Source organism: Zootoca vivipara, chromosome 1, assembly GCF_965207765.1.
Source record: "Zootoca vivipara chromosome 1, rZooViv2.hap1.1, whole genome shotgun sequence".
NCBI lineage: Eukaryota > Metazoa > Chordata > Lepidosauria > Squamata > Lacertidae > Zootoca > Zootoca vivipara.
Genome location: NC_142582.1, coordinates 5,707,404 through 5,724,172, shown reverse-complemented (window position 1 = coordinate 5,724,172; position 16,769 = coordinate 5,707,404). Strand labels below are relative to the sequence as shown.

Below are 16,769 nucleotides of genomic sequence, written 5' to 3'. Positions count from 1 at the left end.
GGAGAAGGAGAAGAAGAAGAGGAGGAGGAGGAGGAGGAGGAGGAGGAGGAGTTTGGATTTGATATCCCGCTTTATCACTACCCAAAGGAGTCTCAAAGCGGCTCACAATCTCCTTTCCCTTCCTCCCCCACAACAAACACTCTGTGAAGTGAGTGGGGCTGAGAGACTTCCGAGAAGTGTGACTAGCCCAAGCCCAGCAGCTGCATGTGGAGGAGCGGAGACGCGAACCCAGTTCCCCAGATTACGAGTCTACCGCTCTTAACCACTACACCACACTGGCCAATTGGGTGTGGTATCCAGTTGGTACCAGGAAGTAGGAACAAAAGACATAATAAATCCAGGATACTGATCTACCAGGGGCAGTGGAAGCTAGTGGTCATGACAACATTTTGAGGTCCCAGTTATATATCTGGACTCCACAGTGCACAGGAAAAAATGATACTAGAACCCGTGACAGGAAACAGTGGCTAAAGGACACCTGTCACTTGGGTTTAATGAATCCCTATTTCTGCTATATTACGATACTAGAAATGGAAGGAGCTTAAATAAAGGGACCCATAGAAAGTAAAGGACAAAAGTCAACCAACCATCTTTCCATGACAGGCAAGGTCTTTGGGGGAGATAAAGAAGCCCATGTTGCAAATTTATCGCAAAGCCCATTGTGGGGCTTGAGGTATCTTCCCAGGGCCATCTCAAGCATGTCGGGGCACCCTGGCGCCATGGTGCGGAGATCGCTCCGGCGCCCCGCCCCGCCCCCCGTTTCTTGCCGCGGCTGGTGGGCTTCCGCGCAACACCCCCCTGCTGGCCCGGCGCCCGGCACCACCCAGCCTACCCCCTAGAGCCAGCCCTGTATCTTCAAATTGACTGACTTCCTCTGCTGCTGCCAACCACAGACACGCCTAAGGTCCTCTGTGACCACCTTGCCCATGTCTTCCTGTGATTCCTATAGGGTCCTTCCTTGGCATTGTGGACAAGGCAGCCCTAGAGTGCCTGCCTCAATTGGACTTTTGCAGCCATTTAACTGTTTAAACAGGTGCATTCCAGGACCAGCTCACGCTCAAGACCTCATTCGGAGGAAGGACTGTTCCTCAGACTACAGTGTAGGTGACCCAGCCCTTTAGGGACAGTGCCTCCACTTCCTGCAGCTGCAACGTGATGACAGCACTCCTAGAGCCCTAGGTCGGGAATAGCAGCTAGTTGGCTGCTGGTGGCAACTGCATCCACCACTACCACCATACCTGCCAAATTGCTGTCAGAGAAATAACGGACCGGCCGGAAATAGCAGACCAGAAGTAGCGCTGCCACCATTTTGGAACTGGGCAGAGCATGCTCAGAAGTGACTTTTGATGTTGCTTTGCCCAGTTCCAAAATGGCTGCCACGCCAGAAGTCGCACTGCAGCCATTTTGGAACTGGGCAGAGCAGCATCAAAAGCCGCTTCTGAGCATGCTCTGCCCAGTTCCAAAATGGTCGCCGCGCCAGAATAAACTGGGGAAAAACAAAAAAATCCATTTTTTCAGCTAGGAACAGCTGGAAAAACAGGGATTTCCTGGGGAAAACGGGAGACTTGGCAGCTATGACCACCACAGAAGCAACTAGCCAGCCAGTGGAAACAGTTGAAGTCTATTGCTAGAGCTAGGCAGATCTGCCCCAATATCCTGCCAGGACAGGGAATCACTCGGGGAAAAGAAAGCAGGTGCTCTGAGCTCTTTGGAGGAATAATGGGGTATAATAATAATTAATAATGCAACGGAATATTTCTTACTTGTTTGCATTAAGGAAGTTGTGAATGGAAGATTTTAAATAAATGTATTGACTCCTTAACTAGGAGTGATAAGCAGTGAGCTGGCAGTTATCTAGAAGAGATCAAGAGTACGTTTATTTAAACGGTATGCAATATTTTCCTTTCCTTTGTAACATCTGCTATTCAGTCCTGTACAGGCACACATACCAAATCAAGATGAAAGTTCAAAGTTAATATTGCAAAGGTACATGAGGTGGCTCAACATGGGAGCATGTATCAACTTTCTAGCCATTTCAAAGCATCAAAAACATCTACTGTCCCTATGGTACTGTCAGAATCAGGAGTTGGAGCTTAATTGCTTACATATATTATTACTAAGTGTTTTTATAGTGTAGACTGGAGAACAGGAAGAGACACAGAATTCTGGCATGTGAAGGAAAGCCAGGGGAGAGAACATCTGTTATCCTATCTTCTTTATTAAAATAGGTAATATAATATGTGAGTAGGCTGAGCATTGAAGCCCTTGTTGCTTCAGAATTTATGAAAATAAATTAGTAATCTTTAGTCGTGTTTCTACATAGGTTCCTGTGAACATACCTAAGTGACATTTTCATAAAACTCCTTCTGCAAAGGAGGCTTTAATTATGTTGTATACTGCCTAGGTATCCGATTCACACAGATTTTATCAGTCCCTTTTTGAATTTGAGCATCTTTCATATCAGTCAGCTAATGACACAGAGAGGCATTGAGTTGGACCATGTAATGAGGTGTATGCAGAGAGTTCTATGCGCCTTAACAAGGTGCCTTCTCAGTCCCTCCCCCCCCCTGCCCTCCAGTAATACTGCACCCACAATTAGATGACTTTAAAATGCCTTACCCATCAATAAATATAAAAATAAACATACTAAGAAAGCACAAAGACAACCGCATCTTGCCATATCTCTCCATAACAAATTAAGGTGACCTTTGTGCTTCCTTAGTTTCAGTGTTATAGTGTTATAGTTGTTAGCCAGTCTAAGACATTTTGAATACTTCTGAATGTCTGAATGTCACAAAACCCAGAAGCATTGTTGTTGTTGTTGTTGTGCTGCTGCTGCTGCTGCTTCTGGGAGATATAATTGGGTGGTATTCAATTAACATGTGCCATCAGCACTAAGATTTCTGCACAATGGGACTTTCCTTCCTCTACTCCCCCTATGCACACCCTTCAACTTCCCCAGATCTGCCCCAGAGGGTTGGGGGGGACCCCTAGAACAGATTTGGGGAGTGCAGGGGGAGATCCCACCATGCAAACAGAAATCCTTGTGCTGACAGGATGCATTACTCAATAGTGCTGTAGATATAACCCTTTCTTGAAGCCTCATGCAATAATGTCATTGAAGATTCCCCTCATTGCATTTGAATGTGTTTTGTGCTTTAATAAATCTGAGCACCTCTAAGAGTTTGCTTTACACAACGGTTTGTTCAATCTCCCTCTTTTGTGGATTTATTCACGGTGGAACTTCCCCCAAGCACATTTAAAGGTCACCAGAATCTTCTGGGCAGTAAGTGGTGGGCTGCTGCTGCCCATCTCTCCTCAGTCTAATCCTTTGTGCTTACCAGGTGTGTGTGGGGGGGTGGCAGTGAGGTTGGTGCAGTGCAAATGCACCAGCAGAACCTTTGTCGCCTTCTTACATGGATACTGGCTGCAGCAATAACTTTTTCGGCCCGGAAATGGAAGACACTACAGGACATAAAGCTCTTGTTTATGTACATGTGGACTCTGGCTACAGTAGAGAAAATAACTCAAATACTGTACCACACATTTCTAAGGGTAAGGAAGAACCGAACATCTCTACGCCATTTGGTAGGATGCCATTTCTTATGTGTGCAATTCAGATATACAAAACTCTCTTCTCCACTTGCTGCTTGAAAAAATATATATTTTCTGCTCCCTATTTAGTGAGAAAATGCAACCTCTGAACTGCCCCTGTGTTTGGAAACTTATGTTTTCTTTTTGTTTGTCTGTACCTATGACTTAGCATTAATAAAGAAAACTTAATTTCCAAAAAGTGGGAAGGACACGAACATTCAGTGGGTCGAAGAAACCGTAGCACAAATAATCAGGAAAAGTTAACATAAGAAGAACTTTCACAAGCACTCTTCTTCAGTGTGTGTCTGATTTCACTAAAAGAATTAATGCTGTTTTTAAAATATGCCAAGTCAGGTCCTGTCTAATATAGATTGATTTAACTGTGACGGGAAAACATCTAAATCCACTAGATTGGACTCTCAGGTGAAACAGGTTCAACCTAAGCAAAAGAAGAGCTCTCTTTATACACTTGCTGCATATTTTCAATTTTCTACCCTCTCCACAAAAAAAATGAATGTTTTCTTCTTCTTGGATCGAGACAATCTAGTGACTGTCAAGCCAAAAGGGATGATTTGCAACTTGCGCCCTTATCTCTTCTTTAGATAGTCTTCCCCTCCATGAAGCTTCTCTGTTAAACCCTGCAAATTTGGGTTAGGCTGTACTGGGCACGCTTCACTTTACCAAGTTGTATGTGGTTCTCTCCATGTTTATTTTTGTGCATTAAATGGAAAATGTGCTTTTTACAAATGTAAGCACGTATCACACTGAGCAGAAACATATTATGCACCAAGAGGTCAGTTTGCTCTGGTGACATCCATTCTAGGTGCTCGGCAGTAGTTCAGATGTGGTCAGCATTTAGCAGGTGGCATAAATAGTTGTGTATAATTAACCTGATAGTTTCTTCCACTGATATTTAATTGGGGCACTGAATCAAGAACATGCTATGGGCAGCAATATTGATGGAAGAGAAATGGCCATGCCATCCTACGAAAACTTAACTGTTCCGCCTCTAACAGAATCGATAACTACTCACAGCTTTCATTAAAAAACTTGTCATGTTTGAGGCTATTGTGTTTCAAAGTATTTTTAGTGGTGGGTGATGAGGCATGCTGGCATGGTCCAACACTGCAGGATGATTGGGGGACCACCCAAAAGCCTCTCTGCCTGTATTTCAGGAAAAGAAAATACAGTGGTGCCTCACAAGATGAATTTAATTTGTTCCGCGAGTCAATTTGTCTTGCCAAAAATTCGCCTTGCGAATTGCGGTTTCCCATAGGAATGCATTGGAATTTCTTTCTTTTTTTTGCCCCTAGGAACGCATTAATCAAATTTCAATGCATTCCTATGGGAAACCACGATTCGCAAGGCGAATTTTTCGCAAAATGAATTCGTCTTGCGAGTCATCATCAGACGCATTCCGTCTTGCGAAAAATTCGTCTTGCGAGGTACCACTGTACTGGCGTTCATTTCATTGCACACATAAAATGTTCAAGAAAATTCATCACAGGTCCAGGCATTGAAAATACATTCAGTCATATCTAAAACCAAGTGCATGTTCAGTAAATGCTGCAAACGCCAACGTATTTCCCCATCCATGCCACAGCAAGGCCAGATTAACAAAGGAGGATATGGTAGGCACGCGGGGATGTTATTTTGCGGGCCCTCACCATCAAAGATTCAGAGCATGGCAGAGGTCAAACGTTTGAATGGGAAGAAATCTGGAAGTACATAGGAATAAAAGATGGCAAATAGCAGTACGTTTCACATGCCAGAGATTAACGTACCTGGCAGTAGCAAGATGTACTTAGGATGAAAAGAGATTCAGCATTTTAAATGTGGTTGAAGTGGTTTGAACACAGAGATACTGCACTTGTCTCGCATGGTGGCAAATGTGCGTCCGTACCACTTTCCCCATAGGTAATGTGTGATGGCAGCCTTTGCCTAGGCTCAGACTACACAGGTTGAATGCTGAATGCCATTCCAATGTCTGGGGCAAGATGCCACTCAGCCGATCCTAAACTGTAACTGCCCAGGGTCTCCATAAACCATAATCTGGTTTTGTAATACTTGGTGCATTAGTATTCTAGTAAACTGCCCCAGAATTGGATCAGTGTTTATACTTGCACTCAAGCTGCTTCTAAATATGCAAACCTTAACTTTCTGAAGTGTATGAGGGAAGAAACTTCTCACGGGCTCATAAATATCAAGGAGAATTCAAGGTAGCTGCGGAACAACAACAACAAAAAAGGTATACAGTATTTATTCCTGGGCCTGCCTTGATGCTACTTTGGGAGTTAGCACTATTATATTACAAGAGCAGTATTCTGTCTGTGTAAATGCCCTACACAAGTTATAGCATGATTATCAAATCCCTCTTGATTGTGGGAAAAGAGGCAAAATAAAGTCAAGAGCCTGGTGTAAATTAATGCAAGGCTTACATATTATGCACATCTGCAGAATTCCAAATACTTGCATAAAATGCATTAACAATCAAAATCCTGTGACTTTTAAAGGTGGATTGAATCCTTGGTTTTTCTTGTACCTTTATTGCCACACTGTATTGTGCTTCTTTTCATTAAGCTACTACACAGCTTTCTTATTTGATCCTCTGCATTCTATTGCTATTGGTAATTTAAAGAAAATGGGCTTAGTGAAATATAGAATAAGGAAACCCTGAATTTCAGTTCTGTTACAATCTTAATTTTTTTTTATCAAATACTGAAAAATTGCTTCTGCGTATGGCCAAATTCTGACTGCAACCACATGCCATCTCACAGCTACTGTCAAATGTTCACTGCCGCAGCAAAATCTTTTCCTGTCAAATGCTCATGGTGAATATAAAATATGTGCCTAGAATTTGGAGAACATTAGCACAACCAGAAGATATTCAGTGGATACTCTCTTTTAAAAATCACGTATGATCATAGCTGCCAAGTTTTCCCTTTTCTCACGAGGAAGCCTATTCAGCATAAGGGGAAATCCCTTTAAAAAAGGGATAACTTGGCAGCTATGCGTATGATAATTTTGAGAATTTTGGGCAGTAAATTCAATTAAACTTCAATGAAAGTTGGAAAAATAAGCAATTTATTCTGATATGTAAGAAGGATGCTAGGTTTCTGGAATGCTCCAGAACAGGACCAGAATTGTTAAGAAAGTACTAGCTACACTTCTAGTTGCATAAAAAAATAATGATGTGTTACTTCTTTAACTTTGCTACTCAATGTGATACATTGCCAACTAATGTCCCTGTATATGTCATTATTGCTGATATTTTCTCTCCCTCTCATCTTCTCCCTTATTTTTGATTTCTTTCTGCATATACTTTTGTTGCATATTCTCATTTGTACAATTTATCCCCTTGTTTTTCAGATCCTACCTCATCTTACAGGCCAAGGTACTTGCCTTTCCTAAAATCAAAGTGTGTTTGCAATTTTTTTTATAAGACTCCATTGCAAATAAGCTTATATATTGCATAACAAGCAAGGTTTTAAATTTGGATTGTTCAATCCCAGTTATGGCCAATTTTAATGGAGCTTATACGGATGACCAAACCACTCCAGGGGAACTTCTCTTATTGTCCCATCAAATAATAAGGAAGATTATCCAACACATCCAGGGGAGATGTGTGGTAAAATGTATGTTAAAATTGTTATCTGTATCTACCCACAGATTGCAGATATGGGATGGCCAGTTTGTGCCTTTATGCACACAAAAATATGCAGTAACAAGGCTTACAAGTGTCTGGTTTACAAGTGTTCATTGGAATTGGCCGTTTAACTTGCTTAGCCATTTGGAGTTAAGTAATATTTAATATTAATAATTTTTTATGTTTTAGTTAGTATTAGCTATGGCTCCTTCAGCACCAGAGATGATGCCCAGATCATGCCGCCCATAGCAAATTTGTCCTAATTCAAACACTTAATGGGCTGGGGGAAGTCTTCACATGACAGAGCAGCAAGCCCTCCCCTCCTCTTGCTGAAGTCATACCCAATTTATGTGATTCTCCTCCTCCTGAAAAAACAGAGGGGATTGCATGAATATGATACAAAGGACCAGGCATGCCCATTCAACCACCATGCAAAACCTCTTGCTGTCCTGATGAATGGCTGAGCTGAGCCTCAGACATCATACTGTGTAAAACCTACATTTAGCAAGCTCAGCCAACATACGCACAGCCAACTCAATCCCCATGGACTCTAAAAGCAACAAGAGCAAGCCCACAATCTATTTAGTTCTTGTTCACAGACATGTCGTAGGGTTGTTTTTTTTGACAGCACTAGCTCTGCTACTGTACCTGATGCAAAGCTCACTGATCCCACAGTGAAGTAAGTACCTTATCTGAACTAATATTTACGTTAGCAAAAGAGATTCTCTTTCTCAACTTAACAACAGCGGGGCTTTTTTCAGAACAGGTGGCCTTCCTTGTGATGAATCTGCACAAGTGGCAGAAATTTAGGCTTAGCGTGTAATTTTGTTGACTGAGGTTCTCGGGCCTCATTCATTAATGAGGCACTAGAGAATCTTGGAATGTTCCCAAATTGCAGATTTTGTGTTTCTTCTCCGCCTAATGATGCATTCCTTTCAGGTGCTGTTTGTAATTACAGCTGAATGAAGCTGTGTAAAGTAAGTTTCAGAGGACATAAGTTTCAGAGTTATAAATAGGTACATACCCAAAAAATCATAGTAACAGGGTGGGGCGGGGAATAAAACCTACATAGCAACTTGAAAAGCAACCCATTTCTAAGGATGTAGAGATCGAGACAGAGTTTGCCAGAGCAGTAAAAGCACAATCTCTGTTCCTTTGCCCATGAGGTTTGATTTATTGAAAGAATATAGCTACTGCAGCTATCCAGTCTTTTCAAGGTACTAAGATCAGTATTTCCTTCCCTTAAAAAATGAGATGTTAGTACTCATATACTGATAACAAGTGCTGTAGCTGCAACCACACAATGACTGCGATGGGCAGCAACAAGAGAGGTGACGGTTCTCCATACCTGCCTAATTTTAACAGTTAAGGAGTTCACTGAAGGTCTCCACTTAAAAGGAACAGTATTAAAAATGCACATGAAAGTTTAGAATAATAAGTTGTTTTTCCCCTTAGACAGTTCCTAACAGGTCAAGAAAATTGCACCTGATGTTTTCAAAACAACAGCATCAGATCAGCACCTAACACCAAATGGGTGTTTGCACAATTAAGGAAGAGCCCGTTTTCAGTTTCAGAAGCTCTTTTTATGCTTCAGAATATTTAGTCAGGTGACAAATTGGGCTAGACCAATAAGAACAAGGAAATGTTCTTGATCACATCAACTGGGCTTCCATAGGCGATAGCTGCATTGGCTATAGCACCATGGAGATGAGCCTGGTAATGTAATCTCCTCCTTTCCTACTCTGGCATAGCTGTGAGATCAGAAGCATCAGAAGCTTCCTGTGTTCTACTAACTGCAGTTTGTTGTTATGTCTGAACTGGGGCAAACGTCCTGGGGTGGTGCGTCCTGTTTCACTCCTTAAGGTGAAATGGAAAGTGCTACCCCTGCTGCAGCATTCCTTACCTAGGTTCTGTGTGGTGGCAAGAAGTGGTGAGATCATGCCAGAAATCAGTGTGGATGCTGGCACCTCCAGTGGAGGCGGCAAGACACCCGCAGGTCCACTGCCTTGGGAGCTTCTGCCACCTGGGGCGACTACTTCACCACACCTCATGGGCAGGCCAGCCCTGGTTTTAATTATGACTTGTCTGAACAAGTCAAACTCAAGTCATGGTTTGCAGTTCAGACTTGTTCAGCTGAACCGTTTAAAATAGCTGCAGTTCCCAGTTTCAACATAACAAACTGCAGGTAGCTGAAAAGAGGAAGCTGCCTTAACATCAGATCAGACTGTTTGTCCATCTAGTCTAGTATTGCCTACTCTGACTGGCAGTGGCTATCCAGGATCTCAGGCAGAGGGTCTTTTGTAGCACCTGCTGTTTGGTCCTTTAATTAGAGGTTTCTGGGGATAGAAAGCAGGATCTTCTCAGTGCTTTGCACAGCAATGGTGCCTCCCTCAACACATTTTTTCAGATATGACTGAGATAAGTTCTCTAGTACATTATAAGTTGTTGTTTTTCCCAAAGGCCTCTGTTGGTAAATACTTTTTTGCATAGTCAATAGTACCAGTCCAAAGACAATTTTTTGCTTTATGCTCACAAATAAATTATATTTCCCTCTCTTTAAGTAGATTTTACGGTGCATTTTTTCCTCTCTCTCTCTCTCTGTCCCCACCAACTTTTACAGGATTATGTATATAATTATCCTATAAATATCTGGAACATATGGGAAACTTTAATCCATGCAGAAGAACAGAGCGTTATAAAAATGAAGATGACTATGAACATTCAGAGTTTATTAATGGCAAGCTTCCCATTCCCTATCATGTATTCTGTGCTGCTGAGTTACTGTGAAATTATAATGAAATCATACTGTGAAGCGGGTATCAAACACAACGAGGAAAAGGTTTCACTGCTTTACAAAGGATTTGCCGTTAATTAGCTCTTGTATACATACACAGTCAACAGAAAAGAAGAGCCTGATATCTGTAAAGGGATGAGTCGAAAGGAGAAATGTGCTTTTGTTCAATTGGAAGAAAAGGATGAAGAGAGTTAATATCCACACACTGTTTCATGCAACCATCTCTCAGTGGGGAAGACTTGGCTAATTAGCTCCTGTTAGTTAAAAGGGGAAATGTGGAAATAAGAAAGACCTTCATTTAGGGTGTAAATCAGTACAGACATCAGATTACACCAGGAAATATTAAAAACACAGTTTCCCCATGCTGACTACATCTGCCATATTATGATTGTTCATCTACCAGGAAAACAGAAAAGTGTTCACGTTGGCTTACAGGATTCTTTTGCTCTTAATTACACCTTGAATGCCTACTGCGAAAGCTGAAATGCTGGCAATGTTTTCCCCGAATACAATCATGCTGCTTGGTTTTGAATATTGTACCACACACAATTTGCCATGCATCTAGCCCGACGCCTTTCATTTTAGTGCTCAGTAAAATGCAAAGCAAGAAAACAAACTACAGAATCCCAAGTGCTTACTCTAAAGTGTCAGGTAGTCACCACCTATGATCTGTTCAGGTATCACAAGGCTGGGTCATACCTCAGTCGTCGGAACACAAACATTGCAAAAAGGTCTCAGACCGGAGGGCTAGAAAAGACCTTGCTCTCCCCAGGGCTTTGCAGAGTAGGAAAGGCAGTACTGGCAGATGGATTTATATGTGCATATATCAAGTTTCGTATGCCTTCTAACACATATACTGTAAGTGTGTTACTGCACATATAAGTGAACCAGAAACAGTTGGTGTTGCAGGTGAGTTTTATATACCAGAGGCACCCTAGTCGCTCTTTTCTTTAGTTATTTTGACAATTTGTATACAACTGAGATCCAGCACTGAGGGCCTTCTGGCGGTTCCCTCATTGCGAGAAGTGAGGTTACAGGAAACCAGACAGAGGGCCTTCTCGGTAGTGGCACCCGTCCTGTGGAACGCCCTCCCAGCAGATGTCAAGGCAATAAGCAACTATTTTACTTTTAGAAGACAACTGAAGGCGGCCCTGTTTAGGGAAGTTTGTAATGTTTGATGCTGTACTGTTTTTAATATTCAGTTGGAAGCCGCCCAGAGTGGCTGGGGAAACCCAGCCAGATGGGCGGGGTATAAATAATATATTATTATTATTATTATTATTATTATTATTATTATTATTTTAAGAAAGCAGAGTATAGGTTTTCGGCAGTGTATAAGAAAAAAATTTAAGGAGAGGTTGAATTATTAAGAATTATTAATATAGTGTAAGGTTTTATAAGAGGAACCTGCTAAATATATAAATGGATATAAATGGATAATGTAGTTCAAAAGGGGGGGGTGAGGGAAGTCCCCACAATATGAAAATAACAATGTGAGTTATTGTGAAACAAAATTATGTGTTATTTGTATGTTTGTTTTGTTTGTTGTTTATGTAAAAAATTAATAAAAATAATATATATATACACATGCAAGGGGGCTTGTCGGACCTCAACCACAAGTTCCATAAAATTCACACAGTTTCAGGGGATATGAGCAGTGCATCTGAGCCATGAGGGACCACTTACAGTGATTTCCCCAGATCCCTCAGTGATTGGGCCGGGATATAATGAGTCAGGCAATCCTTAAGGCAGGCATCCCCAAACTGCGGCCCTCCAGATGTTTTTGCCTACAACTCCCATGATCCCTAGCTAACAGGACCAGTGGTCGGGGAAGATGGGAATTGTGGTCCAAAACATCTGGAGGGCCGAAGTTTGGGGATGCCTGCCTTAAGGTATCCTGGACCCAGGAGTTAAGGGACTTTTAATTCACCTGCCCTCTATCTTGCCCTACTCAGGACGAAGTCATTGCCCCACCAGTTAATGTGACTGGCCTCCTTCCGCAACCCCAGTGTGTGTTGATCCATGGTAACTCTGTAAAACTGGTTGTCTGAATACTAAACAGCAAATGGCCTGTCCCTGGAAGAGCTGTGGCAATGGGAAAAATGAATGCTGGTTTTCTTGTGGCAAACAGCTTCAACATTTGACATCAGCAGGATGTGGCCTAGATGCCTGGAAGGAAGCAGGCTACCACCTCCTAACATCAGGCAGGAGCGGGTGAATTGGCCAGGTCCGTGAAATATCAAATGCCTCCTTGTGGCAGAAAGTGGCTTCAAGCACATCAAGGAATGTGGCTTTGAGGCCACTGCTAAAAAAAGACTCCGTGGATGACTTTTGTTTAGTTTTGGTTGTTTAACATCTGCACAAAATTGCTAGATATGATAATCTGGTTCATATAGGAAGGTGCTGTCATGATACCCAACCCTATTTCTCTGAGGAAATGCTGAACTAATGGCAGAATTTCCTTTGAAACAGAAGTGTAAAATATAACCTAAAACCCAACACACAGTTACCGTATGTATAGTTTCTTCCGATGCTCAAGAATGTATACTAAAGTTAAACAATTATAATAAATTATTTTAATTGCTGAATGATAGCTTTTTCATGGTTACTGCCCCACCTCCTATTTTAGCCGTTCTCCAATAGTTGAGAATTCAAAGGGAAGTGTGTGCTCAAAACTCCCTGGAGGTTAAGAGATGGTCTGAGAACTGAAGCTCCAGCTGCTCGAAAATGCCAAGCTGCACTGCCATGCAAGTCAGTACTAATTTTATCATCACAATTTTCAGAGAACGTGTGGTAATGTAGCCTTTTCCCAGTGCAATGAAGCGCCGTCATTCAGAAACAACTGTGAAAAGTACAATAGAAAATCTTGGGGCAGCTAGGTGGGTGGGTAACAACAGTGAACAGGCTGTAACCCATCTGCCAACTCACAGAAGCACGGCCAAATAACTTTGGCACAGAGTCCTGCTCTCTCCTGTTCTCCTTGGCATGTGCTTCCTAAGCTGGTTTTAGAGTTGATGGTGCCATTCTGTGCCAACTGCCCTATGCTAGGGAATTTTCAACTGGCAGGAACTGAGCAACATCTGGCTCCTTAGTGTTACAAGTGAGTAAGACAATTAGGAAATTATTCATGCCCATAGTCTGCACCAGATCTATATGCTGGTATACACTAGTGTGCAATTGCAACACGATTACAAGCTCTAAACAGACAATTATATGTTTTGCTGAGTCTGACAATAGCGGGATCTTTAGGGGACTTCATGTGCCCCTAGTCTTAAATCAAGAAAACAAAGGTGATCAAATCCAAACAGCAGTCTGGGATGCCTGCAATCTTTCTGACACCTGAAGGAGCTTTGCAGCTTATCTGCTCACTGATGTGCCCACAAAACCGCAAGCCTAAGCAATTATGTTCATCTGCAGCAGAGGAAAAGTCTTTGGATGGCACACAGAAAATATATCTGTTGAGTCCCATTCCGCACTCACTCCACCTGCCCTGTTTTCTATGCCCCCCGTAACAGGATCTCTCTCTGTGTGCCAGGAAGGAAATATATGGTGGCACAATGAGTTCACTCAAGGGCTGCAATGCTTTTGATTGAAATTTCTTTTGAAAATACAAACATGTGTTGCTTCTTGATCATTTGCAATAGCCAGGGCTGCTGTGTGATCTTAACACATACCGTATAAGACGACTGGGCGTATAAGACGACCCCCAACTTTTCTAGTTAAAATATAGAGTTTGGGATATACTCTCCATATAAGAAATACGACCCAGCGTGTAAGACGACCCCCGACTTTTGAATAGATTTTCATGGGTTAAAAAGTAGTCTTATACGCAGGAATATACAGTAATTCAAATATGGTACCAGAATCACCATATTTAGTCTTTAGGCAAATTTCTATTTTGGTAACACCAGTCTTTCAAAACCACACACAATTATTAATTAAATAAACAACCCAAAGACATTGAGACATCTTCAGAAACATACACTGAGCTAGACGTTTGTATTACTTTTCTACCTGAAAGACAAACTAGAGAGAACTAGGTACAATTCTTTATGAGGTGATGTTGATTTAAATGAAAAAAAAGGTAACAATTAGTTTTTAGGTTAGAAAAGAATGCTTGAACCAGGAGGTCATGTTAACCAGTTTGAATTGCTGGATACACATTACTAGTGAAGGGTTTATATTATTTCCATAGGAAAGAAATGTTACAATTGCTCTGAAGGAATCAACTGTATTTTAAAATCAAACAAATAATTATAATAGATTTATTAAATTAGGAAATATTTATGTAATGCAGATAAACTTTGCATATTTTGTAAAAGCTGATATCATCCGGCTATGTTTGGTATTTTTTTTGGGGGGGGGAAGCAGGGAATAAGAGGTGGCAACGGTTATTCATGTTACGAATTAAGTTCGTAACCTGAGGTACCACTGTACTCTCCCTCACAAAATGATTAGGTTTTCTAGGTAATCAATTTAAGATTATGGTGAAGATATGGTGCATCTATATCTTCCTATATTCAGTTACATTAAGCACTCTGAGTAACTTGTGAGGAGTTGCAGACAAGAATCAATCTGCACACTGGCCTATCCATTTTCCAGCGGAGCAAACTGGTTAGCACGATTCTCCCCTACTTTATAAAATATAGAAAAGGGCAAGAAGAAGAAGAACAAAAAAGCAGGGATGACGGATGTTACCTAGCGTGTTGTAGTAAAGTGGACTGGCGTGTCCACGGATAGTAAATGCAGTCATGACTAGAGGGGCCTCTACACCTGCAGGCAATTACAGAACAGAAAATATCATTCACCATTCACAGGGGCCATGCACACACAAGCGCCTTTGCCCACACATGGAACATGGGAGGTGTGGCAAGAGGAGCAAGTGCTCGGCAAGTACCTATCCATGAAACCAATGCAGTCTTCGAGGCGTGGGCCTATGCACCTGCAGCACATCCCGATGGAAGGAAGGAGAAAGAGAGAAAAAATATGCATTAGCCATTGCATAGGCAGGAAAACAAAGGCAGTTGGTTATCATTCTCAGAATTAACCACGTTGTCATGAAATCACTGCTAGGAACATTTTTCAAAGCAAGATAACAAGCAACAGAGAACAAAATGAGACTGGCCAGGCCTATGGTTCTTCAGCACTTACCTTCTAACAGTCCATTGTGGCATTGCGGAAATGACCAAAGACACGGTTTACCTGCTAAGGTGAGAGACCTACGGAATGCTATTTTCTCAGAGCAGTTGCTTAATCCAGCAGATCGATAGACAGTCATTAGTGACTGCAGCAGGGGATTAAAAGACAAGAGACACACAACTAAATCCATTTTGAAATCTTGTCTTAAATAGCAATCTGAGTGGGAATGTGCAATGAACCTAGCCTTTGGCAGACTCCTTGTTCTTTCCACTTCATTTCTTACCTTGTTTTCATTTGACAAAATTCCCATTTTTTATTTTTCCCATTAAAACTGCCAAAACAGGATGGCTGCAATTGTCTTAATAGATGAACTTAGGTGTATCCTACAGAAACTAGATTCAGGTAAATTATAGCAGCCATGGAAAAGAAAGCTTCCTCTGGAGTGTGAGGTCTGGTTTTAAACACCACTCCGGGTATCGAAAGGAAGAAAGTGGATTCAGATGGGTGCATGGCAGTTCAGTTGTGTTGGGCTTCCAGCCACAGACCTCCTGGCAATATTTCTTCTTCACATGCCCTCTCTGCAGTTCCCATAAAACTGTGCTTATAATGAAAGAGGATGCAAACTTCTACAGTTTCTCTTCTGTAGCACATCAAAAGAAGCAGAGCATGGAGGCATTCTTTAGCTATATAAAAAAATGCCTTCTTCGGATGCCGAAGTGTCCATTAGCCTCTAGAGAGCTGGCTGGCTGGCTGGCATAAAAGGGGAATCTCTCACCTTGGAATCTTTCTTGCTTTTCTGCTTCACATATTGTCAAAGCTTCATGAACATGGTTGCATTGTTTTTTTGGGACCTCGCCTGTTGTCTAAGTTGACAAAACCTTTCAATTTAAATGCACAGACCCTTCTTCTATTTTGTACATTAGTTTTCTTTAGAAAGAAATACACACTCCAGAATAAAGGAAGGATAAAACAAAACATAACACCCCATGTTGAGTACCTTCACGGATCTAACCTGATCTATACATGTAAAGGAGAGAGAGAATATCACTGGGAGGTGATGGAATGTGTGCCTTAGTCATTTTTCTCAAAATGCTCACATTCCTTTTATTCTTGAAATGTGCCTACTGTACAAAACATCTGAGGTGGGTTTCAAAGGGTGCCTATATATGTTAGTGACAGCTTTCCACACTGAGCCCATCTCTCATCCAGCATTTCTGGCTGGCTGAGGAACTCAAGTGCTGTAATGAAAGAAAAGCACATCCAGGGCAAATCCACTGGAAAACTGGAAAAACACAGACTTGCAGAACAGAGAGGAGCCGGCACAGTTTTATTGAGGGTGATGGATATGCTATACAGTACATTCCTCAATGAAATGTTAGCATTAGGGTTTTTTTAAGTGCTGTTCTGTTGAGTGACATAAGGAGAGAAGCCCTCCTTCATCATTTGAAATGTCTACTATTGGCTGCAGTGGGAATCAACTTACAGATTTGGAAGTGGGGAAGGGTACTCCCATTTCCTCATTAACTTGATCTTTTAAGATAAAAATGCGGTATTTCCGTATTGAAATGCTTAGGTTAAATTCTCTCAAATACGCAT

The 16,769-nt window shown here is 41.7% G+C and overlaps 1 protein-coding gene across 6 annotated transcripts in view; it reads right to left on the bottom strand.

The window, feature by feature from the left end:
- Positions 1-16,769, bottom strand: part of ERBB4 (erb-b2 receptor tyrosine kinase 4) — an 801,677-nt gene that overhangs the window by 145,591 nt on the left and 639,317 nt on the right. For 3 of the 6 annotated variants that reach the window (XM_060282293.2, XM_060282298.2, XM_060282309.2), the window contains exon 16: positions 14,733-14,807. In XM_060282293.2, the coding sequence (XP_060138276.1) occupies positions 14,733-14,807 (75 nt within the window). Of the gene's footprint in view, positions 1-14,732; positions 14,808-14,931; positions 14,977-16,769 lie in introns of all 6 variants that reach the window. The other 3 variants (XM_060282295.2, XM_060282304.2, XM_088667872.1) reach the window with 2 other exon arrangements.